The sequence below is a fragment of the Myodes glareolus genome, chromosome 22 (assembly GCF_982192425.1).
Source record: "Myodes glareolus chromosome 22, mMyoGla1.1, whole genome shotgun sequence".
Classification (NCBI taxonomy): Eukaryota; Metazoa; Chordata; class Mammalia; order Rodentia; family Cricetidae; genus Myodes; species Myodes glareolus.
The window spans coordinates 55,093,768-55,121,579 of NC_142047.1; the positions used below are offsets into that span (position 1 = coordinate 55,093,768).

General features: G+C 48.3%; 1 protein-coding gene across 2 annotated transcripts in view; it reads left to right on the top strand.

Annotated features, from left to right (window-relative positions):
* Positions 1-558: 558 nt before the first annotated feature.
* Disc1 (DISC1 scaffold protein) overlaps positions 559-27,812 on the top strand; it is a 199,491-nt gene continuing 172,237 nt past the window's right edge. The window contains exons 1-2 of one of the 2 annotated variants that reach the window (XM_087900603.1): positions 848-1,024; positions 9,164-9,327. Coding sequence is in view for 1 of the 2 variants with exons in the window: in XM_087900602.1 (XP_087756728.1) it covers positions 967-1,024 (58 nt within the window). In the remaining variant the exon portion in view is untranslated. Of the gene's footprint in view, positions 1,025-9,163; positions 9,328-27,812 lie in introns of both variants that reach the window. The other variant, XM_087900602.1, reaches the window with a different exon arrangement.

Below are 27,812 nucleotides of genomic sequence, written 5' to 3' on the forward strand. Positions count from 1 at the left end.
AGGCAGTCATGGACTAAGGCTCTCTTCTCATATGACCCCAGGCCGTGTCACACTGACAGTTAAAGCTGAGTAGGACACTCACTCAGTGCCCTTTTCAACCCTGTCACCCACACACTAAATCCAGTCTCTGCTCATGTCTTTATTAACTTGAGACCCATCGGCCTGTGCCTTCTCAGAAGGCCCCTGGTGACAGGCAGGTGCACCAGCGTCTAGTCCCCTCTTCTAGCTGTCACAGGTCCCTCCCTTGCTGCAGAAACTCTCCCGTGCTTCTTCACAGCGTCCCACTCCTGCCTCAGGCTTCACTCACACCTAGGGCTCCAGGCCTTTGGCTTCGGGCTAACTACTTCATGGAGTTCGGTTTTGTAGGCTTATTTTTGCCTCCGGATCCAGAGGCGAGGTCATGAAGGGCCTGGCCCCTGACTGGCACTTCCTGTACCCACTGTCCTGTAGCAGGTGCTTTGCTGAATGAGCCAAAGGCAAGCGATGGAGGAGGTGAGCCAGCAGCCTTGAACTTGGCAAGGGCCAAGGCCTGTGTGCTCGGGCCAGCCCAGCGCTGCCAGCGATTTTCAGCAATGGAGTCACAAGTCATTTCCGAACAGCTGCTCCCCCGACCCCCCGTCATCTGTCACTTGGAGTAGGAAGGAGTCTCTGCCTTCTCCTGCATCCTTTCTTTTACTCCTAGTGTCTGGGAAAGCGCCCAGTCCTTCCGTCCCAGGACACCCTGCCCCATCGTACTTCCCCCTCTTGGTTTCGCGCAAGTGAAAAGCAAAACTTTCTGAGCCCTGCGGTCTGGGAGCCGCGAGGGGCGGCGCGCGCGTGCGGGCGTGCAAGGGGCCGAGGCTGGAGAGGAAGCGGCGGTCCTGGCAAGGAGGAAGGAGCCTCCCCTCCTCGGCTCGGCCCCCTGCCCGTTTGCCACCGCCTCCCGCGGCCGCCAGCGCCGCAGTCACGGGCGCAGCAGGCGGCACGATGCAGGACGGGGGTCCCCGGGGCGCTCCTGTCCCCGGCCGGAGCCACGGCTACGCAGGTAGGGCCCGGGAGACACGAAGTGGGGAAATCCTGGTGTGCCTGCCGAAATCCGGGTGTGGTTCGGGTTATAACTCTGGTTCTCCGCGCCCTGGTGCAGGGGAGGGAAATCGAGGCAAGGAGCTGGCGTGCAGGGCGAGGCCGGTCAGTCTCCAGGGGCCACTGCAGTTCGCGTTCTAGCACGTCCTAGCCCTGTGACCACGGACTACCCGGGAGCGCAGTCAGCCGAGGGCGCGCGCGGTCGCTCCTGCCCCGCGCGTGTCGGGGTGGCCCGGCAGGCGTGGGGTGCGCCCGAGTGTGGGTCGGTCTTGGGACTCATCAGCCTCAGGTGACCGGCGCAGATCCTGCGGGTCTGCAGGGCGAGGTTGGGAGAGGTGTGGACAACTGCAGCTCGCACCTCCCGGGGACTGCTCGCCGCCCACTTCCGATTGTGGACTGTGACGCGCAGGGCAGGGCAGGCTGAACGGACCCACTCCATTTCCTCTATCAGTCTGGGCCACCTACCAAAACATCAAGTTAAGTGGGTTCAGCAACGAAGAGACCTCATCAACTCACTGTCAGAAAGCTGAGAAAAGGAGCAGGAGCGGGGTGGCAGCACATGCCTTTAATACCAACACTTGGGAGACGGAGACAAGAGGGTTGCCGAGATTTTCTAGGGCAGCCTGGGCTACGTAACGAGACACTATCTCAAAACCAAAATCAGAACAGAACAAAAACCAAGCACGGAGCCCTGCTTGAGACCAGAGCGCTGCAGTTTGGGCAGGCAGTGCTGAGGGAGGGAAGGCCAGGGACTTAGGCGCTTCTTTTAGCTCCTGGAGCCCCGGTTTCCTCATCTGTGAAAGGAACACTAACCTCGTGCCTCCCAGTCTCCTTAACCAGGTTGTGTGAAGACACTTTTGCAAATGAGAGTTGGAAAACACGGAATTGGTGGTGGGGTGTGGGATAAAAGCCTCCTGCGTGCCCCGTCCTAGACTCACGTCTCAGTTTCCCAATCTTAACGTGGAGCTAATTTTTCTACCTACTCAGTAGGGTTGTTAAAGAGTAAAGACACGAAGCCTTTGGCCCAATATCTGAGATACACAGAAAGCTCTCAAAAGTCTCTTAGTTGCCTAGGCTAGCCTTAAACTCACTGCGTACCCCATGCTGGCCTCCAACTTGGTATTCTCCTGGCCTTGGCCTCCCAAGTGCTGGGATTACAGGTGTGCTCCATTACACACTGGCGCTTAATTATTGTTTTGACCATGCAAGACCTAAACAAGCAGGGGTGATAAAGGATGCCAGTGTGAAGTGGTTAGCATCTGGAGAACAGGATGTTTTAAAGGATGTTTGGCATCTTGTGTGGAGACTGCTGAGGTTCAGCCAGGACTCTGTCCACAGCAGAAGAGCCCTGGACAAAAACCTGCTTTCTGAGTTGACACCCCAATCCTCAATTTTCTCTTTGTCCCCCCCACCCAAAAAAGAAAAGAGAAAGGAAAACACTTGGGTGCCTTTTGTACCCAGAGTGTTGTCCTAGGGTCAGTGAAATAGAGCGTCTGGAACTTGTGGGGCTGGTGCCACCCTGCAGATGCCCGGTACCACGTCTGCAGGGACTACATGCGCCAGGCACTTGCTCCTGCTCTTAGATGGAGTCCTCCCTGAACCTGTGTGGGGCTGGTACTGCAGTCCTCATGGTCCTTTCGACACAGCAGAGTTTGTGACTGTCCTGCCCGTTGCCCAGGTTGGTAAACAAGGACAGAGTTTCAGAACCCAGGTGAGGGTGTCTCTAGTCGCTGATTGAAGGGGAGGCATCAGGTAGGGGTGAGGTTAAGAGCTGCCCTATGTCAGGTCAGAGGTAATGATGTATCATTTCTCTACTTCTATCTTTTTAAAGATATATATATATATATTTATACAGTATCCTGCCTGTAGGCCAGAAGAGGGCACCAGATCTTATTACAGATGGTTGTGAGCCACCATGTGGTTGCTGGGAATTGAACTCAGGACTTCTGGAAGAGCAGTCAGTGCTCTTAACTGCTGAGCCATCTCTCCAGCCCTCTACTTCTATCTTTTATATCTATCTTTATCATCTGTCTGTCTGTCTGTCTGTCTGTCTGTTCACCTACCTACCTACCTATGTGCTGTACTAAGGGTTAAACTAAGGCCTTTTTCATGCTAGGCAAGCACTCTAGCATCCAATCACACCTCTAGCCTACATTTTTAATAATTATAGGTTCTAAAAATAAGGGTAAATGACAGAAAGACCTTTGAAACACACCGATTCTGTTTGTATTTTATAAGGTCCTATTTTGTGGTGCCTTTTTGCAGAAGAACTACAAATTATGAAAATTTCTCAAATAAAAAGGCATTTTAAACTTTGAAAGACCGTATAGCGAGATCTTAGCGCAAATCTCAAAGTGGAATTTAGTAGACGCTTTATTTTTAACATTTGCCCTTGCTGAAGGCAGGAGGGGCCCGTGAGGTGGACGTGGCTGCAGAGAGCTCGAGGCGACCTGAGATGAGATGAGGGGTTTCGGAGAGGAGAGCCGAGGCTGGGACTCTGCTCCGAAATGAATTCCCAGTTCTTCCATTTCTGAAATGAAGTATTTCTTGTTGATTTTGCTTTCTGTAGGAAGTGCAGAAGTTGGCACACTGGTAAAACCCACCTCACATTAAAACCCTGGACTCTCACCAGAGCAGACAGCCTGGGCCTCATCCCCTGCTGTGTTTCTCTGTTCACATCAGCTCACACCTGTTTCAAAGACGGGGTGCGCAGTATTTTTATTAAATGAAGAAAGTGATACTTGCTCACTGCTCAAACATCTGAAGACGTTTGGGGAGAAAAAGAGCCAACTTTTTGTACTCTTTATTAGCTGGGGAGTGGTGGCCCGTGTCTTTAATCCCAGCACTTGGGAGGCAAAGGCAGCTGGATCTCTGTGAGTTCGAGGCCAGTCTGGTCTCTGAAGCGAGTTTCAGGAGAGCCAGAACAGTTACACAGAGAAACCCTGTCTCGGAAAAGAAAAGTCTCCATTAAAAATAATCCTTATTAATTTTTTTTGTGTGTATGTGCATGCATATGTGCACATGTCCAAGGAGGCTGGAAGAAGGTATCAGATGCCATGGAGCTGGGAGTTACAGGGTGTTGAAAGCTGCTTGTTATGGGTGCTGGGAACTGAATTCAGGTCCTCTGGAAGATCAGCACATGCTCTCAGCTGCTGAGCCATCTCTCCAGTCCCTGAAGACATTCTTAGCATTTTGATTGCAGTGCCATTAGAGGTTCAGTTGTGGAGGTCAGGATTTTGTTGTGGTTTCAACTTTGACCTTTGGAGCAAAATGATAATGATAACATTGACATTAGGTGATCTACAGACAACCAGGTGGTGGTAGCACACACCCTAGTTCCAGCACTTGGGAGGCAGAAGGAGGTGGAAAGCTGGATCTCTGAGTTTAAGGCCAGCCTGGTTTCTAGAGTAAGCTCTGGAACAGTCAGGGCTACACAGAGAAAAACAAACAAACAAACAAACAAACAAACAAACAAACAAAATACTAACCACGTCAGTATCTGAGAGTAAGAGTAAGAATGGGTGATATTTTAGTTAGAACCGCTAGACAAAAAGAATTAGACTTGTTCTTTTATAATAATAATTATAATGATAACCAATATCATCATCAACATTGATGGTATGTGCTTTCTTTTAATGCCACCCTGGCTGTGTCCACACTATGTACACGCCTTGGGCAGCCGCTCTGGGTTGGGTGTGGTCCTCTCATGGCATGGCAGGGCCTCCTATGTTGGTCATTTGTCCCTTAGCATCCTTTCAGCTCTGGAGAGTCATGTGCTGTTTGGGCTTGACTCTAACAGCACAGCGGGACAGCTCCTCAGATGGCTCTGGACAGCGTCTATGAGTCCTTTTGAATCCAGATGCTGTAGCCATTCCGAATCCACTCTCTCTCAGAGCCAGGGCTCCCCCTTTGTGGACTGCAGCTTTTCACACTAAGAAGAAGAGGAGAGGGAAGGAGGACTGGGGCTGCCAATGGATGAAATATTGGTATATGGTTTTGGGAGGTGGTCAGGGGCTTACATGAGTTTCCCTTCCTCTCTCTGCCCTCTCCTTTGATGACTTGCCTTTGTCAGAGCTCAGGAAATGGATAGGGCTGCCCCCAGTCAGCAGGACCCCTGCTCACTGACAGCAGTCAGTGGAATTCTCCAGTTCACTGCTGGATGGAGCTTTGAGTTATTAATTTGGGACATAACTCACTTGGTGAAGTGCTCACCGTACTTGCAATACAGTCCTTTGTTTGATTCCTTATGTTAAAAAAATGCTAGGTGTGGGGGCACATCCCTGTAATTCTCACACTGGGGAGGCAGAGACATGAGAATCCCAGGTGCTCGCTGGTCAGGCAGCCCAGCTGAACCAGTGAGCTCCCTGTACCGTGAGAGACTCTGTCTCAAAACAGAAAGTGGAGCGTGAAGTGAATGTCGCGTGTCGTCATCTGCTTGCTCCTGTGTGCGCGCGCACATGCGCACACACATACACACACACACACACACATACACACACACGTGAACATTTGCATTCACATCTCTGCATACATCCTGATAGGTAAGACTTTGATGTCCCCGTTTAACAAGTACAACTGTTGATAAGCGTGTATGTGTGTGTGTCTATCTTTGTGTGCAAACCAAGCTGCTCTTGAATTCAAGGTCTTCCTGACCCAGTCACCTGAGTGACTGTAACATACTGAGTGAGTATAGGTGTGCCCCACTGTACCCCACCTTATGCACTGTGTATCTGGAGACCCGATTAGGGGAAAAGCAACAGCCCCACTGCACGCCTTAAAAGCATTAATGGAGACTGGAGAGATGGCTCAGCCGTTAAGACACTGGCTGTTCTTCCAGAGGTCTTGCATTTGATTCCCAGCAACCACATGGTGGCTCACAGCCATCTATAGTGGGATCTGATGCCCTCTTCTGGCATAAAAGTGTACATGCAGATAGAGCACTCATACATACAAGAAATCATAAATCTTTAAATGCATTAATGAATAACTCTGAGTCACCAATAATGCATCAATATTGCATTAAGGAAAGAAAGAAAAAGCACTTCCTCTTGGAGTCATTTAGCTGAGAGGGAGGCCAGATTTAAGTTCTTTACTTCATGTTTCCGGTAGCTTTGTCTTTTGTTTGATGAGTCTGAATCTGTGCCTGCCTGGAGGCTGTCTTGTGAATCTGTGTTGTGTGTCTGTCCCCCGCCCCCACTTTTCTCGCAGGATCCCTAACAAAGGGCTTTGCTCTGCATCTTCTGAGCAGCAGAGAAAGCATCACATAGGGAAGGAATGGGGTGCTTCACAGAGATCTTTAACAGTTTTTACAAGGATTAAGTCACTGGCTCCAACTGATCCCAGCTGACCCAGACAACAAACAGGACGACAAGCATTATTGCTTATCAATCAATATCCATAAATGGATATTCATTTTAGAAGATTGCTGTCAACTTCTGTGTTTGCTGTTTCCAGCAAACGATACACATGCGTTATCTGGGTCCTGGGCATGGAAGAATACATGACTTGTGATTACAGCTATGCAACAGCTTAGGTTGTAAAAGTGATGATATGGGAAAAGGCAAGTCAGGTTGACTTTAAATCGTTGCCCTAAAAGCAGACGAAACAAACAGGCCGAGTATACGGTAGGGCAGCAGCCTTAAGTTGTCAGTGACCTCAGGTGTATTACTGACTGGGGTCCAGCAAAAGTGCCAGTCGCTTAGGATGTAAGAGATGTTTCCATAATTTATATCACCACACTCTCCATCACCTATTCCGTGTCAAGTTCAAGTTTGTTTCCAAGCCACATAGCCTTGTTCTTGTCCACCTGTCCAGCTGCGCATCTGCCTGCAATGGAAATGCTCTTGTCCTTAGGTGGGTTTGAACTCAGGAAGATGCAGGTGAGAGTGTGTGCTCCTGAAGGGAGCGGCTGCCATCTCTGAGGATTCCTCAGATGTCTGAACACTGAGGGCTGTGACAGTGGAGATCAGCAACCCTGGCTCCTTTTTCTACAAAAGAGGAAAGTGGGCATTGCTACAGAGTGGGCATGGGACAAAGCACGGTGTCAGAGCATTTACCCAGTGTACATGGAGCCTTAGGTCCTAGCAGCACTGCCAAACAAGCTAACCAAGAAAGAAACCAGAAGGACTTTGACTATTTTTTTTTTTTGTACAGGATCTCACTATGCAGCCCTGGTTGCCCTGAATTTGCTTTGTAGACAGGGCTGGCCTTGAACTCACAGAAGTCTGCCTGCTTTGGCTCTCAAGTGCTGAGATTAAAGGCATGCGCCACCCCTGCCAGGCAAGATGTAGGTTCCTTTTTGTTGTTATTGTTGTTTGTTTTGTTATGTTTTTTTTGGGAGAGAGTTTCTCTATGTATCCCTGGCTGTCCTGGAACTCACTCTGTAGACCAGGCTGGCTTCAAACTCACAGAGAGACGCCTGCCTCTGCCTCCTGAGTGCTGGGATCAATCAAAGTGGCAACAATGTCTAAAGGAGCTGTGGGTTGCCAAAGAGAAAAAGCACATGCTTGTGATTTTACTGGGGGAAGTATGGGGACAGTGGGGCACAGGAAGGAGACACAGAGAACCCCAAGCTAGCTCTTGAACTGCCAGCATCTAGCACCCTGTCCCATATCCCATCAAGTGATTATTTATCACAAAACATCAAAGTTCCTGAATCACAGAGAGTACAGAGGTCCTGCTGAGGACACATGCTACTCAACCATCATCCAAGTCCTTGGATGTTTGGTTTTGCAGCCTACAGCCCTGCTAGGCTGGAGTGTGAGCTGGGCCTGATGCCGTGCTTTCTAATGTATAAACTGACGGACATGACTGCCCCATGGTGTGGTTAAGGGGGAGGTTTTTACTGTAGATGCATGATAAGAATATTTCCTAACCAAGCCTCTCCACCAGCGTGAAGAACTCCAATCAAACCAGATTAGATCAAATCAAAAATGCCCACATTTAGTGAATGCCATGCTCTTGAGTGGCCTGGAACATGGCAGGGAGAAGACAGAGGGAGATCACATGCAAAACCTGAAACCACACGTTTCTTCTCTGGGCAGCTGCCTAAATAGCCTGTGGGAATGGTCCTGACCCTCTCCTGGGGAGGGGTAAGCGCTTGGCAGGCTGGGAGTTGGAGTCCAGATCAATGCAACTCCCAGGCCAAGGGCTGGAGTGACGCTCCCAACTTAATATTACATTCCAGATTCTTTGGATATAGGGGTGTTAGAGGGCTGGGGTCTCAATTTTGTCCAAACATCCAAGAGTCCTTGGATATAGGGACATTGGCTCAAGTCTCACTACTTCCTGAAGTTATGGGGTGATGTGGGAGAGGGGAGAGCTGGGAGTTGGCATGCTCACACTCAGGGAGAGGTGTAGCTGGAGCAGGATCTGGTTTGCTGTCATCCTGGAGTATGAGAAGGCAGGTGGCTGGGAGAAAAAGATAATGTTATTATTGGCCCTATGAAATGGGACTAGCCATGGGATGGGACACAATAGCAGATCAAACCAGGTTTTAGTTGGCAGGTGTCCTTGATTCAGAAGAGTTGGTGCCATCGGTGAAGTCCCAGGAGCTGGTGCAGGTCTTTGGCGTTGTCTCGGGAACACTTTGTGGGTTAGTCTTGACTCAGGCAGCAGGAGTACCTGTAAAATATGCTTGGAACTGTCTGGGGTTAGTGTAGCAAAACTTTGTCCCAGAACCTGTAAGAGAACTGGAACAGATTTACACCTTGGTGTTATAGCAAAAGGGTCCATTGCTTGAGGTTAAAAGGTATGAACATTTTAGTTGACCCTCTGAGAGTACACCTGAAACCTGTTAATCCTGGACTATGAAGCCTGTTAAAGAAGCATACCTGTCTGTATTTTAGCAGAAAACTTTATTAAATGTCATGGATGAAGTAATAAATTAATAGTACCTTAAATTGTCAAATGCCATTAGACAGATCTGGGTGGGATAAATGAGCAAAAATGAGACAGCTTTTTAGCTACACAGGCAATCCCAAATCCTCTCCTTGGCCCTTGGAGAACACCAGTCTTAGAAGCAGTGTCATTAGCTGCTGAGTACAAGAGGCCCAAAGATTTCTTCCTGTGGGGAGAAGATTTAGTCTACCTGTCTCGGCAGGATGAGACGATCGATTCCCCAGGTGAAGAAGCATCCAGGAAGCTGAAGAGGTGAAAGGCCACTCTTTGCTGTGTGGATGGCTATGCCAAACTAAAGACAAGGCCTGGAGGCGGAAGATCTTCTGTCTGCTTGGAGGAACTAAAGGGCGCTGCTAAAGCTGGCAGGTTTGTGTTAGAAGCTCTTTGTTGTGAGGGGCTGCGGGCAGGCCTGCTTTTCGTCCTGCCCGGCTCCCGCACGGCTAGCTTAGCCCCAGAAATAATAACACATAAGTTGTATTCGTTTAAATACTGCCTGGCCCATTATCTCTAGAGAGTTAGTTACTGACTAACTCTCATATCTTGATATTAACCCATTTCTAATAATCTGTATAGCACCACGGGCTGGTGGCTTACTGGAAAAGATTCAGCATGTCTGACCTGGTGGCTAGCTCCATGGCATCTGCCTCATTGCCCTCTTCCCAGCATTCTGTTCTGTTTACTCCGCCTACCTAATTTTCTGTCCTATCAAGGGGCCAAGGCAGTCTCTTTATTGACCAATGAAAATAGCACAATAGACAGATAACCCTCCTCCATCAGCTCTTTTGTTAAAATGCCATACCCTCAGATCTGTAAAGGCATTTGAGAACTAGGTACCGTTACCTGTTATTTAAACTGGGCATATAAGCTAAATTTAGATATACATTTTATCCAATTAGTTACAGTTTACCAATGCTAGTAAATGTAAGAAGATTAAAAGGAATGCTTTAATAAGTCAAAGAATCTTAAAGTGAGCACATATGCACACAGAAACATTTATAAAGTTACACAGACATACTGTGGCCACATTATCAGCTGACCAGACCAAAACTTTGGCATAGGCAGGCAGCAAAAGTCAGAAAAGCACAGAGGTGATCCCATTAAGGACCAGACTAGCAGATGCTGCAAGAGGTAACAGAAACATAAGGATGAAACAGACATACAGTTTTAAAGTGGAAAGACGGGGAAAAAAAAGAATCCATTGTGAGACAAACAGCAAACTGCTAGAGGAGAGGGAAGGGGCACAGAGTGAACCCAGTGTAGGCGGCAGAAATCAGCAAAGCACAGCAGTCAGCTGATGGCCCAGCGCAGTTTGGAAGGGATGGATGATGGCCTCTGTTGTCCTTGGCCGATGGAAAGGGAGTTGAGTTTAGATCCCTGAATCTGGAATGGGACGGGAGCCGGCCTCACCTCCAGGCATGGCATCGGAGCCCTGAAGGCTATGGAGAAACAGAAGTGGGGGCAGAATGAACCACAGGCTATGAATCAGCAGAAGAGAGGCAGAAGGGAGGGGGCAAGAGTGTGCATCCAGAAGCTGTGGGTTATGGAGCCTTAGATAGCCCCAATTTAAAAGAATATTTTGTAAAAGGCCATTCAAGGGTGTTTGAGTAATCGGCTTGGAATTATAAAGACCTATTTTAAAAGTCTATGCCCAATGGAACTCAAGCCTGTTGTAATACATCCACTGAACACAGAACACTGAACAGAGCCCTGAACAAGCCTGTTGTAATATGTCCACTGAACAGAGTCAAAATGGGGGTGCATGACAAATGAGAGGGGGACATCTCCACACACCCAAGTCCCATCTCAGTGAAAGCGGGGCTTTTGCCACGTGGATCAGGCCCCTGGTGTGGACCACGGCTTCAACGAAAGTCCAAAAAGCTAATGGGTCACCCTGAGGACCCTACAAGCATAGACCAAAGAAAGGAAACTCACTGAATCTGAAGCCGATCTAGTCTGGTAGAGAGCTTGGGGGGTGGGCGTTTTCCAGCACAGCAGTACTGTGCCCCTGGGAAAAAACAGACCCATCTCAGTGGGACCTCCAAGATGTTGGGAATATTTCCTAATTGAGCCTCTCTGCTGGTGCAAAGAACTCCAATCAAACCAGATTAGACTGAATCAAAAATGCCCACAATTAATGAATGCTGAACTCTCAGGTGGCCTGGAGCATGGTTGGTAGAGACAGAGGGAGAGCACATGCAAAAACCATGTGTTCCTTCTCTGGTCAGCTGCCTAAATACCCTGTGGGAGTGGTCCTGACTCTCTCCCAGAGAGGGATCAGCACTTGGCAGGCTGGGAGTTGGAGTCCAGACCAATGCAACTCCCAGGCCAGGGGCTGGGATGATGCTCCCAACTTAATATTACATTCCAGATTCTTTGGATATAGGGGTGTTAGAGGGCTGGGGTCTCAGTTTTGACCAAACAGCTAGTGGTATGCCATCTCAGCTTTTCAAGTCACCATTGCAGGTGGTGATGGTGCAGGTTGCTATGGGGATCGATGGTCACACATACCTGCAGAACCTGTGAGGTGCAGTCTGCACTGGGCACGTGAGGGACCTCCCAGAACCAGCAGGTCTTTGGAGTTCTCCTGTGTTTAATTTTGATTTGGACTTTGAATAACTTTCATCTCTGTGCAATGGAGTCTGTGTAAAGCCCTCTACTAGGATGTGGTGTTTGATGTCTTCCTGTGACTCTGACAATTGGCTTCTCTTGGCAGAACATTCTTGCAAGTACACCTTCGTGCCTACAGAGGGCGCCCTGACTCTAAAGAAGGCCTATCAGCTTGTCAAGAATTTTTTGAGTCTTTAGGCTATAAGAGGAAAATAAGTACACTTTGAAGGTACTTAATAAAACCATTACTAAATGCTCCCAGCCCAGCCCTGGCATGGAGCCGGTCTGCCTTTGCCTTCTGTAGAACTCCACCGCTCTGTGCGTTTTTGGAACTGTTGCATGTGAACTGTTAACACTTCTGTCACACTGGTCACAGGACAGTCTACTTGGCCCATGTTCAGTATGCTCCTTCTGCATTGTCAAAGGCCCCTCAGTGCAGAGAAGGCCAGCTTGCTTCCTGCAACCCCACAGGGGCCATAGCTAAAGGGCTTTTTGTCTCAGCCACAGAAAACCCACAGGAAATGCCAGCTTCAGAGCAGCTACGCAAGGTCTTTGTCCCTCAGATCGAGTGCCTCCCCCTCCCCAGAAGGCAGCGGCTAGCACACAAACAACCAGAGGGAACAGCGGCGTTTCAGGTGTCCGGGGGACTTTCTGTCCAAGTCCTCCTAGCAGTGAAAGAGCCCTAGCTTGCTTGTGCTTCCAGGGATGGCCATGTCCTTTGCACAAAGCCGGCTTCATAGTAGGCACTCAGTCAGACTACTAAGGAGGGATTTCTGGATTCCAAGTCTCCTCCAGCCCCATCACTCCCTCGCTGCGTGGGTGGGGATGAGCCATTTGATTCTCTCCCTCAGTCTTGTGCTGAATGTGGCTTGCTTGCTTCCTGGAACGGGGATGGCAGGAGATAATATATAGCAATGGTCACACAGGACAAGTGGCCTGCAGTGTGAGACTATGCCCGTAAGAACTGGCTTTCTAATTCCTCAGCCCAGGGACACCCCCTCCTGAGGGGCAGCCTTTGGGGTTTGACCAGTGGTCCCTAAGTAGCAGCAGTGGTGTGTCAGAACGGGGAAGGTGATGTTGATAGTTCAGCTGGCCTAGCCTTCCGGAGGGTGTGCTAGGGGAGCTTGTTGGGTCATTACATGTGTACTTCTGCCATCTGACTGCTGGCCCCGGCTAGCTTCTCTGAGTCTCCCGGGCTCCAGAGGCTGATTTAAGGATGGCTAATACTAGACAGTGACTTGGTGGCATCTATGACGGAATGACGGAAGAGACAGGCTCTAGGCACCTTTAGGTTCTGAAATTGTGGGAAGACTCACCCTACCCATGGACAGCACCATTCCATGGGCTGGGGACCCAGATCGCTCAGATAGGAGAAATCGAGCTGCATGCCACCAGAATGCACCTTGCTCAGCTTCCTGGCTGTGGATGCAATGCGCCCAGCTGCTGCAAGCTCCTGCCATGCTTCACCTGCGCGGATGCTCTCTGCTTGTCCTGGTTTAGCTGTCCTCTTGACACAGTCCAGAGTCACCTGAGAAGGGAGTCTCGATAGAGGGACGGCCTAACCCAGACTGACCTGCGGCATGCATGGTGAAGACTGACTGTTGTTGTTTAATGTTGATGTTGGGGTGCCCCGGCAGGCTCGCAGAGCAGCCGCTAGTCCGACAAGGACAGCTATGGGTCCCTGCAAGATCTCCAGGGTGGCAGGCTGGTTCCTCAGTGCGGCCGGGTGAGTCAGGCAGGCGGGTGCGGTGGATGGCGGAGTAAATAAACATAAGACTATACATAAAGCTAAACATTTATTACTTAAAGAAGAGGCAGAGAGACAGAGAAAGAGAGACATAGAGACATAAGAACATAGAGACAGAGAGAGACACGTGTGCACACGCAGAGAGACGGGGGACAGAAGAGGTTAAGATGGCGACCAGGAGGTCAGAAGTGGCTGGGAGTGGGCGTGACTTGCCCTTAAAGGAACCAGACCCAAAGGAATAACACTGATGTGATCATTAGTTGATGGAGGAGGGCCCAGCCTACTGTGGGAGGCACCATTCCCTAGACAGCTGGCCTGGGCTCTATAAGAAAACCAGCTGAGCATGAGCCCGTGAGCCCCTAGCAAGCAGTCGCCTTCTGCCATGCTTTCTGCTTCAAGTGTCTGATGGAGTTCCTGCCCTGAGTTCCCTCAGTGATGGCCTGTGAGCTGAAATGTGAAATACACCCTTTCTCCCTCTAGGTTGCTTCTGGTTAGGGGATTTATTACAGCAACAGAAGAAAAACCAGAGCTCTGATCTTTCAATCCTTCAGTTTCGTCTTACCTACGGTCTGAGTTAAACCTAATGTTCTTCTTCCCCTCCTCTTCCCTCCTTCCCCCTCCCCTCCCCTCCCCTCCCTTCCCCTTCCTTGAACCTAATGATAGTTTCACAAGGTAGAATAATGGCCCCAAAGATGTTTATGTCCGAGTTTCTGGCATCTGCGCAGAGGTTCCCCCACATGACTTGAAGAGGCTTGAAGGGTAGACGTGGTTAGGTTTAAGACTGCCAGTTGGTGGATGTCTCAGATCACCTGGTTTACTGAAGAAATTGTGGGTGTTTATAAAGGAAAGAAGGAGGCAAGAGGAAAGGACAGGGATTATAAGATGCTAAAATGTGGGTTTTGAGGATGAAAGGACCATGGCAAAGAGGCTCCAGAAGCAAGTAGATTGTCCCCAGAGACTCCTAGCAGGACGATTGTACCCTGGGCCAGAATAAACCTGGCCCCTCTCAAGTTGTTTCTTGTTAGGGTTCTGGCCACAGCAATGGGAACAGCTGCTTCATAATGTCACCTAAGGCCACACAGAGCCATCTCCCTCCAGGCTGTCTTCTCTTGAAGGCTCTTCTTGGTAGGCTATCAGCTGCAGGCTAACCATGCCAAGCCTAGCTGCAGATGCCCTTTCTTCGATGAAGGAAACAGCAAGCCCTCTGCTGAAAGCCTGTCTGGGAATCTCCAGATTCCGAGGTGCCGGGGTGCCAGGAGAATGGCAAGTGCCATTTTACTTCCCCAAGGAAGTTTACAGACCTCAGATTGTCATGGGGCAAGTGCTAGTGGTATACCTCCCTTGAATTCCAAACATGAAAACTTCAGTTTCTAGAGAGAAGAGTCTGTGTTGGTGAGGGGCAGCAGACCCCTCCTCCCTCTTCTGAATGCCAGTCTCTTCAGAGCAAACCAAGATACGACTTGTTTTGGAACCAGTATTAAACATTGTGTTTGCTCAGTGCAAGGTCATCACTGCCTATAATCCCTGAGCTTGTCATGCCCTCCTAAAGCCCAAGACAATGAGTCATGCTTGGGTCTTGTAGAATGTCTGACATCTTGTGCTGTGTGACTTGTGCCTTGTACCGCGAGGAAGAACACAGAAAAAGCGGCACTCCATCAGTCTCCCCAGGGGAAGGTTTCAAGACTGGGTTAACAAGGAGAGACAGATGGAATGCTCGAAGAACGATGGCCAATTCTAGAGCTAATCTGATTAAAGTGCACGGAATCTTTTCCATAGCACTCAAATGAAATCTGACAGTCAGTGTCAGCCGAGATACCTTCAGCTAGTTGTTAGCCTTGCTGTTTGGTTTAGCATCTTTTAGCAACACCCAGCGTGTTGCAGAGGGAACTGAGAGAAGCAGAGCGGTCCAGGAAGGGGCTGCCTATCCTTGGTGCCCTCCCAGCATGCTTTGCTCACAGGTGTGAACCCCTGACGGTTAAATTCCCAGAAGCTAAGGCAGGAAACTGGCTCCAAGGAGAAGGAATAGGGTTATTCTCACTCACTGTCTTAGGAGGTCTGTAACCCATGGAGTCTGGAGACTCCGGGGCTGCTTAGGATGGAAGACAGTGGCCACAGAGTAGCCTCAGAAAGACATTTCTCTTTCACCTAACAGCAGCTTCCTTGAGGTGGATTGGTACACAGCACCATGTGTGACTGAGAAGATGGTTCAGTGGACAAGGCACTTGCCACACTTGATGCTCAAGGGTGAATTTCAGAGTTCATGCCCTAATCTCATCATGTCTGCCACCCAGCACTGGGGAGAAGGAGACAGATGACCTCCGGGGACAGCTGACTGGCCAGACGAGTGAAAGTGGGGTTCAGCAAGAGAACCTGTTTCAGTAAATAAAGCGGAACACGACCTAGGAATACATGGATGCCTCTAATTTTCATGTGCGCGAATACACACATGCGTGTGTAGCCACATGTAATATGAACGTGCATACACGGACACAGGTCAAACATGCAGGTTTACCTGGACCCACATGTTTTCATGTACATTTGCAATACACATGCAGAAATGTTGTAGGAGTCTGCTTGTTCATTTCCCGGCCGCCCAGACTCCTGAAATAATCACACAGAAACTGTATTAATTAAATTGCTGCTTGGATCATTAGTTCTAGCTTCTTATTGGCTAACTCTTTCATCTTAATTTAATCCATTTCTATTAATCTGTGTATTGCCGTATGGCTGTAGCTTATGGGATAAAGTTCTGACATCTGTCTCTGGTGGGGCTCCATGGCTTCTCTCTCACTCTGCATCCTTTCTCCCAGCATTCAGTTTAGTTTTCCCCACCTGTCTACCTTATTGGGCCAAACCAGTTTTTTTATTAACCAATAGTATTCACAGCATACAGAGGGGAAATCCCACATCACCTCCCCTTTTCTGTTTAAATGAAAAGTAAGGTTTTAACTTTAACATAGTAAAATTACATATAACAAAGTTATCAAGCAAGAATTACAGTTACAATATTTATATCTATCTTTTATCATAACTAAAGAAAACTGTAATTGTAACTATCTATTCTTCAACTCTATCAAAGATTCCAGAAGGATATAATATCACCTAAGTAAGGAAGAAGTGCATTGTAAGCAACTTCCAAAACTCTATAATTGACAGAGACTTCTTGCTGTCTGGACAGTCACCTAAAGTTCTGTACCATTGGGACATCCATCTTCAGCCTACAGGCCCATAGTATCCAGCAGACTTTTCCATGAAGCAGGAAATTTCAAAGACAGTTCCAACTGTATTGGCAGTTTGTCAGTAACTTTTTTCTGTGTCCTGCAGAATGTCTAGTAGAGTCTTTTATGAAGCAGTAACCCCGAAAGACCATCTCACCTTTAAGCAAGTCCAACAGTCATTTCTCTGTGAATCCTGCACATCCAGTTCATCAATCAGTCCAGGCCAGATCAGTTTCTTGCCCAAATGGTTAACAAACTCCATAAGGAGCCTCTTTGATACCCATCTTCCTCTTGAAGTAGCTTGGTGCTGCCAGGAGCAAATGTGTCTCATTGTCATGAAAATCTAAGTTCTTAAAACATTTTAAATGCCATATTCTGAAGGTCTCTAAAAGATTTGAAGAATACCTATCTAATTGAATATGTATCTCTATATATCTAGAAAACCTAACATGACGACACACTTAACTATTATAGTTGATTATTAACCTATATTTCCCAATTATACATTACACTTTCAAATGAGCTGCACAAACAGAATACCTTAATCAAGAGCAGAAATATGCATGGAACAGAATTGACCTTAAATTTGTATCAATAAACCAAGATCCATATCAATGCAAATCTTTATAGCATATCCCCTTTAAATATAAAGAAACATTTATAAACAATATTTGGGAATTTTGGTGTAGTTCTCTAGACTACTTCTTGCTGATTGGAACACTGTTAATCAGGTCTTTCATGGTGTATCATCTCAGTCAGCAATTAGGGAAAGTAATTTTTTGGGGGTGTTTATGGCAACATTTCAGGGAGTCTTGGTGCATCAAACCATATTAGTATGGAAGCAATCCAGAGGTTCTCATCCTCTGTGGAAACAAAAGAAGAATCTCTTTTCCAAAGCAACATATCCATAGACTCAAACTTTGAAGTCAAGATATCTTTGAAATATATATATATTTTATATATATATATGTTGGCTTAGTTTAGCAGTCCTCAGAATCAAATGTCTCTCTGTAGTCAAAAAATTCAAAGATAACACAATAATATACATAATCCAGACACTCTGTGAAATTTCCATCTTTACATCGCTGTTTTTGCTCTATTACTTTTTCTACAAGTTTAATATTTATTTTATTATCTTTATTCCTTCAATCTATGACTGTCTGTACTCTGTCTCTTTAAAGACTTTGTTTTATTTTTTTAAAAAAACCATTTTTTATGACTCTCTGTACTCTTTTTCTTCTCTCTCCTAAGTCTACGTACATTTATCCAACACTGTGACCCATTTAGATGTCTTTTATGTCTGAATCTGTTCTATTGTGTATCTGTCATTCTTTACTGTCTTGAAGAGCTTTTTAAAATGGTAAGCAGCTTGGTTGCAGCAGCTCTAGATGCTGGCTCTGCCTCTCTCCACTTTCAAAATGGTGGAGGTACCATTACTGCCAGTTCTAGGACTGCCAGGTGGGAGCTGTGCTCAGCACTTTAACTCTGAGAATGAGCATGCAGCACACAAACCCTTTTTATCTGAGTAATAGCTAGATATGCCATGCAGAGCATTGTGCGGCCTGGAAATACCTATTCACACCATCTACCCACATTGGATGCCAATTTGTAGTAAGGAGGCTGCTAGTTAGTTCCTGGCTGCTTAGCCTCGAAATAATCACACCAAAACTATATTATTTAAATCACTGCTTGGCCCATTAGCTCTAGCTTCTTATTGACTAACACTTATATCTTGATTTAACCCACTTCTATTAATCTGTATATCATCGCCATGTGGCTGTGGCTTACCTGCTAAAGTTCCGTCTGGTGCTGGCGGGGCTACATGGCTTCTCCTGATTTTTGCTTCCTTTCTCCCAGCATTCAGTTTAGTTTTCCCCACCTAGCTCTGTTCCCTTATAGCTCTGCTATAGGCCCAAAGCAGTTCCTTTATTAACCAGTGATGTTCACAGCATATAGAGGGGAATCTCACCTCATGCTGTCACTGGTATTATATGACTGTTATCTGCCCCGTGCTGTACCTTTCACCATTGTTAGCCTGAATGCTTTATCATAACGTTCCAAAGAGGTCCATCTTTCCTTTGACCATGACCTTGGTCTCTGTCTGGTGTTAGGACATCCCTCCCCACAGGAGCCAAGAAGAAAGCCTGTGGTGGTTGTAGCACCCAAAGGTAAAGAAAGCTTAATGACCTGTCCTGCCCAAGCCACGCAGATGATGTCACCTAGCACAGCAGCCTTATAGACAGGGATATGCTTCCCACTGACTCTTCATAATGAAGATAACTTCTGAGCCCCCAAAGGTGTGAGATGTCCCACCTCATCAGCAAGCAAGCAGTCACGTGTGTGGCAAATGGCAGCTGAAAAGCTCTGAGTCAATGTTGTTTACTTTTTCTTAACAAATTTTCACTCTGCAGTCCAGATGGCTTGGATCCCCTTCTACATAGCCCAGGCTGGCCTCAATGTTGTGGTGATCCCCTTGCCTCAGCCTTCCAAGTGCTGAGATTACAAGCACAAGTCATCCAGTTTCAATTTCAGCTCTGGTCCTCTCCACCTGGATATGGTGTCCCATCCACAAGCTGAGGTCTTTGTCTCCAACTCTCTGCCTCCTCAGATGCCAATTGCTGCCCTAGGTGTTGTATCTGTGTATTGACTCACCATCTATAAATTAGGGCTTCCCAAATCCCTTCACTGGGGTCAAGTAATTTGCATCAGTGGCCCCCAGGATTCTGAGAGACATCACTTCCATTTACTCATTTATAATGGTAATGGAAAGAATTCGTGCCCAGAGAGAGATGTGTGAGGAGTGTGGACCTTTCTTGCTCGCTCAGAGGGCCACTGTCTAGAAACCTCTGCATATCCAGCTGTCCTTCTAGAGAGACTTCATTTCACAAAATGGCAGAAGCATACACCGTGTATAGAGGCGATGGAGTTGGGGTGGGGAGACAGCTCACTGGGGAAAGCACTTGCTTTTGACCACAGTTCAGTTCCCCAGAATCCGCCTAAATTTTGAGCAGGGATAACAATCTCCCTGTAATCCCCTGTGATCCCAGCATTAGGGAGGCAGCAGTGGGAATCCCCAGGGCAAACTGGCTACCCAAACTACCTGAATTGGCAAGCTCTGCATTCAGTGAGGGCTTCTGCCCAGGTATATAAGGTGGCAAACCAAAGAAGGCATTCATGCCTTAAACATTCATATGCATATGTACACATATGTGCTCACACACATATCAAACATACACACGCGCGTGCGCGCGCACACACACACACACACACACACACACACACACAGTGTGACCACGCACACAGAGTTAGACCAGTGCTCGTAGACAGGCTAGGGCTCTCAGTGAGGCTGTCTGCCAGTCTCTGCCTGGCTTCTCTGTGCAGTATTCCTACTGAGTTTGGGGCAGGACCCTTCTGAAATGAGGGTCTTGTGACCTATAACCAGGTAAGAGGTCAGAGAATGTTCTTATCGCCGTCTCTACGACACAGAGGCAGGAGAAGGAAGGTTATAATGTATTTTTAGTTCCTGTGACCCACCTTAAGGAGTGAAATGCCCAGCTTTGATGACCTGCCTCAGAGAGATGTGCATGCACACTTGGCAAAGCAATTTAAGGAAGGAAGGCACACACCACTGTGTTCAGTATGCTCTGTCTGTCTGTCTGTCTCTGTATTTGTCTCTCTCTCTCTCTCTGTGGTATTGGGGATCTGAACTCAGGTCCCCACGCTTGTGTGGCACACACTTTATTGGCTCAGTCATCTCCCAGGTTCTGTTTGTTTCTTTTGAGACAGGGCTTTATTCTGTAGCCCAGGCTGGCCTTGAACTCACTGAAAACCTCCTGCCTCAGCTTCCCACCTGCTGAGACTGCAGCTGTGCATCAGCCACAGCTGTGCACCACCTACAGCTGTCCCCATTTCTGCTCATCGGTTCTCAGTCTTGATGTCCCTGATTTCTCGGAGCCTGCCAGTGTGTATGTGCATGCTTGTGGTTGTGAGTTCTATTTATGATGACTCATGATTTGCTTATTACTGGAGGCCTGAAGAGTCACTGTGGTCCCTGGTGAGGTGGCGTAAGGTTTGGGATGCCTCCCCTAGGGCATCTTCCCAGACAAAGAATCAGGTGGAAGACAGGAGCAGATGAGGAGGCTTCCAGAAAAGGACAGTAAAGGCAAGACACGCACCTTGGGAGTACGGCAGATGGCTGACCAAACGAGAACAAAGAATAGGCTGTCCCAGTATTGGCTCTTGTGGCTTTCTTTGCAGTGGACATGAAAACTACACTCTGCCCAGAATGATATGAGCCACGGGTGCAAATACTGCACTCCGTCTTCCCTGGCCGCCAAGGGAGACTAAGTCCTCAGATCCTTACAGCCGACTTTAACTCTGCATCAATCAAAGGCTGATCTGGGTGGCTCCCACTCAGGATGGTGTTTGATTGATAGGCTGCCAGCTGCACCTACTGTGTTTCATTGGCCTTTCAAGCTCTTGGTAGCCTTGGGCTACTCCCAGGCACAGCCTGGGCTGTTCCTCTGGTTTGTTTTAACTAAGCATTTTGAGGCTTACTTTGTGGGAAAGGCTAGTGTGTGATAGTTCTCGACTGTCTCTGTGAGAACCTTCTCCCAGTTCTCCGGCTCGGTGTCTACCCCACATGCCCTTGTTTGGGGACATAGACTCCTTTGAAGTGACAGGTTTTCTATCCCTATCTTTTTACTTCTTGGGCTTCAGTGTCTACTAAGCTGAGTTACCAAGCTCCCTTTCAACCCAAGGATCACTTTCTTCATTAGAGACAAAGGCTAAGAATTCAAGCTGGCTGATTCTGTCCCGCCTTCACTATGGTCTAATCCCATTGCTCTAGATAAAGGGCTCTTCTGTCTGTCTGTCTTTCTTGCTCTGGTCTGTTCTCTGTCTGTTTTAAGCACGGCTTTTTTTCTGGCCTGGTATATAGTGAGCAGAATCTCGCTCTGGTCTTTCACCATCTCGCCAGTTTTCCTGCTCCCCAATCCCTGTGGTAGTTACTTTTCTTGTGGCCGTGGCCAGGTTCACAAGGGGCAGCTTAAGGAGGGTGGGTTTATTTTGGCTCATAGCCGAAGAGCACAGTCTGTCAGGATGGGGAGGACCAGGCAGTGGGAGCAGCTCTTGACTGTGGCTGCAGAAGTGGGAGGTCACATGGTCACATCTGGACAGATCAGGAAGGGAAGGGAATGTCCATGCTCAGCTCGGTTTCTCCTCTTTGCCCTTTTGTTCAGCCCAGGCTCTGGCCCATGAGTTGCTGCTGCCCACATTCAGGTTGAGCCACCGTCCCACAGTCAGTCCTACCTGGAAGCACTCTCGTGGGCATTCAAGGTGGGCCTCAATGGGTATGAATCCAGTCAAGCTGATTCGAGGATTAACCATCAATCACCTGAGTGAGGGTCCTGTGTTCACAGATGTGAACGTGAGTCTGTTCCAGTAATGATGTGTGTAGTAACTCATGATTTCTGCCTCCAACCATCTTGGCCATGCTACCCTGGCAGGTGAGAAACACACTGGTTCGGCCCCTACTGTACCATGCTTAGCTCAGCTTGGTCTGGTCACTTCTCCAGAAGTTTCTTCCTCGTCCCCACATTATCAGTTCTGTGTGGCTGTCAGATTGTGACTGATGCTCCTGACCTAGAAAGACGATTTGCTAGGAATGGACAGTTCACAAGGAGCCTTAGTTTGAAACTCAGTGGGCTTGAACTGTTTTCAAACTCTGAGGGTTCTATTCAGAGACCCTACTGCTGCCCCCCCTTTGCCTCTGCACCTCAGCTTTTTTCATGTTTAAATGGCACAGGACCAAAAACTATGCATCACCAACTGTCAAGAGCTCTGGAGATGAACATTTTCACTGGTTCTCCTGCCTAGGATGGACAGCTATGTTTTCCCCTCCTTTCTGCTCCCATCCCCCCCTTCCTTTTATCTCCTTCTCTACCTTACAATGTAATCCTGGCCTGCTTCAAATTTGCAATCCTCCTGCCTCAGCCCATGGAGCAGTTGCGATTGCAGATATGTGCTCCAACACCTGGCTTCAGGTTTTTCTAGTTTTGGCAATCTGCTAACTGTGAGGGGCTGGACTAGTCTATACACTCAGCTACCATTCCATGTAGTGGCCCAGCCCCTGAGGACCATCTGAGACTCTGCAAATGTAATAATAGGCTACCCAGACTCCTTAGCGGCCCAGCGCCAGCCATGGGAGCGAGGATTGACTCCAGGCTCCTTGTGTCTCAGGACAGGGACTGTTGCATGCAGGGCCGAGTTGATTAGGGTTCACTGTCCTTCCACGGTCCAGCCATCTGTAACTCAGGACAGTGTCTGAACTGCAACAGGCTGCTGTGATCTTGATTTAAATCCAGGGTGGCCATGGCTTTCACCCCAATAGTTTTTGAGGTGGACCAAGCGACATGTTAAGAATGTAGATCATGTTTATTGCTTAATAGGTGCATACATGGATTTCTACATATACAGAAATATATATATATATATGTATGTATACACACACACATATATACATATATACCCCTTCCCCCAGATCATATATATATGACTGTGATACTAGGGGCTGAGTGATGCAGGCAGTAACTGGCTTATTTCTGTGGTAGTATTTGCTCCAGAAGCCTTTGGGTGCACCTGTGGAACTTCTCATTCCCACAGCACTTGGCAGTTCCCAGTGTGTCTCTCCTTGGACTGTCCCATCTAAACATGAAGAAAAGCTGGGGCACATGGGAACCACTGATCTTCTGCATGCCTGGTGACCAGGCTGTGTGTAGCCTGCCCCTGTGGCCTCAGAGACTGAGGTGCGCTGGAGACTGTTGGTCCACAGAAGCCCCATCCCAGTGCTGAGCCCCGTGAGGAAGGCAGCTTCACTGCTCTGTGGCCAGGAACAGAGCACCTGTGGAGGAGCACAGCTCAGCAAACCTGTGCAGACACTGACAGAGCCTGACAAGACGAACCTGCCGGAACCAACCCTGAGATGAGCCATGGGCCTAGGGAAGGTATAGCATCCTCAAGTCCTTCTGTGTCCACCCAGTCCCTGTTCCCACCCACACGTCCCCTCCGCTGTCACCAGGGGCTCTCTTGGAGGCTGGAAAGGTTTAATCCTTTCTGGTTCTCTCCCAAGATAAGCTGGGTAATTGAAAATGTGCCCGCGAGCATAATCTCCAAATTGGTGGATTTAAAACAAAGCCGATTAGAGGGTTCCAGTTGTAGGATAGGAACAGAAATCTTTCTTTAAAAGATGCTGCTGATAACGAGGAGCTGAGAACCTTGGTGGGCTGCACAGCCCGTGTGGACTCTGCGAAGAATATGATTGGGGCTGGGGAGATAGCGTAGTGGGCAGAGTGCCGGCACAGGGACTTGAGTTATTCCCTAAAACCCACATATAAAAAAGGTGTGCATGGTGGTTTGTGCCTGTAACCCCAGTCCTCGGGAGGCGAAGAGAGGATCCCTGGGGCTCGCTGGCCAGCAAGCCCAGCCTGTTTGTCAAGTTCCAGGTCAACGACAGGTGTTTAAAATGAACTAGATGGTCAGCACCCGAGGAACAGCAGCCAAGGCTCTCTGACTTCCATATGCACGTGTATGTGTATCTGAGCACACATGTGGCACAGAGTGACTCTGACTTCCATATGCACATGTATGTGTATCTGAGCACACATGTGGCACAGAGTGACTCTGACTTCCATATGCACGTGTATGTGTATCTGAGCACACATGTGGCACAGAGTGACTCTGACTTCCATATGCATGTGTATGTGTATCTGAGCACACATGTGGCACAGAGTGACTCTGACTTCGATATGCACATGTATGTGTATCTGAACACACATGTGGCACAGAGTGACTCTGACTTCCATATGCACATGTATGTGTATCTGAGCACACATGTGGCACAGAGTGACTCTGACTTCCATATGCACATGTATGTGTATCTGAGCACACATGGCCATGGCACAGAGTGGGAGAGCTGGCTGGATCTCAGGTGGCCTCCATTGTCTCCGTTCCCATCAGAGGCCTGTGTTGTCCACAGCGAGGAGTCAGGACATGCACGTCTCTCTTTAGAATGCCCCCTCTGCCCCACCAGGGCTCCAGCTGGGATCAGAGGTGCCTAGAGAGGCCTCCGGAAGGCAGACTGGAGGAGGATCTCAAATTAGAAAACCACCATTGTCTGAGGACAAAGGGCCCACAGAGCCCGCTGGCCAGCATGGAGCTGGACACAGGAAGTTCAAAGAGGATGAATTTGTGGTTTGTGCCTCAGGAGCCACAGGAAGGTGACAAGAGTCAGCCCAGCAGGTGGAGAACTGTCTGCACCGTGGAGACATGAGTAAAATCATCTCCACTGGGAAGGGCAGCGTGGACAAGTGGATCGCTGGGGAAGACGAACTCATGATCCCCACATCTTTCTAATTCTCTCCCAAGAAAATCAGTCGAATTAGCCTTCCGCAGACGAGTAAGTGAAGGCTGGGAGAAGGGGTGCCTTTGTGAGGGGTCAGGGTTAGTATAAAGCCAATTTGACCTTAGAACTCTGGATGACATTGCTCTGACTTCTGGAAGTCTAGGGTGCTCAGCGTTTTGTCCTCATGGAGAGTCAATGTTTGGGAACATTCCCCACAAGTGAACCAGATGCCACAGAGCGAAACAGTGTGTGCCCATTGGATACCGCTTCTCCTCCCGTCCCACTGACCCCTGCCCTGGCCAGCATAGCCTCCCACTGCTCAGGCTCTTGTCCCTTTGATTTCCAACCTGCCAGGTCACCTGGCGTCGTTCAGGTCTGCACCTGGATGTGATGTCTGCTTGCAAGCCACCGACACATTCTGAATCCCAGCCCTCGGGGAGCAGCCAGCAGCTCTGGCTCTGAGCCCACTCTGGCAGATGGCCCTGATCTGAGAGTTTATGTAATATCTGTCTGATGACAGTGACTGCAAGAGACACTGGCATCTCATTTGAATAATTTAACCGTCATAAACTGCGCTGCCGTGGGTACCGAAGCTTGCGGGAAGAGCTGGACGGAGATGTTTGTGCTTTCTACAGTGTGGAAACAGACGGTTGTATCCAAGGCCCTCTTCAGATGTTCAGACACCGAGGCATCCTCACACACCTACTCTGTGTAAAATTTACTGCTTTCTACAAGATCCCATCATAAAGACAAGGAGAACCAAGATTTCCTAGCAACTAATGTGCTTGGTTTAAATGTAAATGAGTTCTTGAGGAATTCACTCTTTGAATACCTTGAGTAGTACCCCTGCTGCCGCTTTCCATAGGTATTTATCCATTGAAACAAACTCTTCATTGTTGAGGAGCAGGTTAACTGAAGTCAGCCCCCTGCCTCAGTATTGTCATCTCCAAAAGCTGATGGTGTTCAGATCAGACAGAGTGGAGCCATTCTGCTTAGTGAGTATGTTCTCAACATGTGGAAGAACGTGGAAGCTAAGCATTGACGGGTAGTTATCCCAGCTCCTTGGGAGGCTGAGGCAGGAGGATTATAAGTTCAAGGCTTGTCCGGGCCACAGAGCAAGTTCAGCTTGAACCATGTATGAGAACTTGTCTCAAAATTTACTGAAGATGAAAGGGGCCTGTACGCATAGTTCAGTGATAGAGTGTTTGCCCGGCATACACGAGACCCCGAGTTCTGTGCTCAGCTGCGCAGAGTCAACACAGTGAGAGAAACACTAACAGCGTGCAGATGTCAAGGCACACGTGGGGTTTCAATATCAGCAAGACTAGAGAAGGTAAAAACATTTGTTGCTACATTTATTTGTGTGCGTGCCCGAACATGTCATGGCAGGCCTGTTAGAGTCAGGTCTCTCTAGGTGGGTCCCAGGGATCGAACTCAGGGTGTCAGACTTGGCAGCAAGCCCCTTTGCTCACTGAGCCATCTTGATGGCTCAGCACCAGAGAGGTTCTCCAGAAGAATCAAGAGGTTGTATGTTGACCACTGTAGTTGGCACTGCGAACCTGGGAGAGCAGGGCCTAAAACGAGGCAGATTAAAGTCTCATGCAATAGTCAACTTTATCCAGAGCACCAGGCCAAACTCTGAGGGTTAAGATGTGTCCAGTCACATGGACAAGCTGCGCATGGCCTAAACATACTTTTCCTTAGAGTCGTGCAAATAACAAAGCTGAAGTGAACGCGTTCCTGTCTGCTACACCTGGAAGGAGCACACAAATACATTCTAAGAACAATTCCGTGCTTCGAAGAGCCTGAGGTCACAAGGTCTGTCTTGTTTGCTTGCATTTTTCTTACAAGCATTCAGAATTCTTCTTGCACAACTAACTCCATTTTTGGACTGTGTTCTCATAGTTGTAAAAGACAATTAACCGTATTACGTCTCATCTCAGATGGCAGCTACAGCTCCCACGCGAGGCAAGCTGCTACAACCCAGGCCTGTACAGATGTCCCCTTGGCCTGACGTCATGCGGTTCTGATTCCTTCCACTGTCCTCATGCACCTGTACCAGGATCCAGAGCTGGCACGGGGGAAAAAAATCATCGAGCCTCCTCACCACACACACACACACACACACACACTCACACACACACTCACACACACACATTCACACACACACATTCACGCACATGCATGCATGTATATATGCATGCACACACACGCATGCACGCACACACACACGCATGCACACGCAATACACATATACACACACATGCACGTGCACACACACTCTTTGGACTGTGCGAGACGGTCGTCATGTCATCTTTTGGGTCAGGCATTACAATCGGCATAAGTCTTTGATGTGGGCTTAACGTTCTGAGTATTATGAAAATGAAGTACAAAGTGGGGGCTTGCTTGAAGGGCGCTCCAGTCTCCAGGGAAGACTTTCCATGTGCCACGCGGATAATTTGGAATCAATTTGTTAATAAACGCATCTCCAAGTTGGCACACAAAGTGGGGCATTTAGAGAGCCCTGGAAATGAGCTCCTGCCGAAAGCGTGGCATTAGAAAGGAAGCTAAGAACTTTGCAGATGACTCGTGCAAAAACCCCTTTGTTATGTTGGATTCAGGAACGTGCTCCTCTTTGCTGCACAAGCATATGGCCAGAAACCCAAGTTGCTGAGTTGTTTTGAGATAAGAGCAACAGAGAGGGCTCCTTCTGGTTCATCCATATTTCATTAGGGCAGCAGTTAAAAGATTCATTAGAGACACCCATCTGTAGCCCGCAGCATTCTTGAGGGGGTTCAGATGGAGGCTGGATTTCCTGAGTAGCACTTTACATGCACAGAAAAAGACAACCATTTATGAGAATTAATAGCTCAGCAGA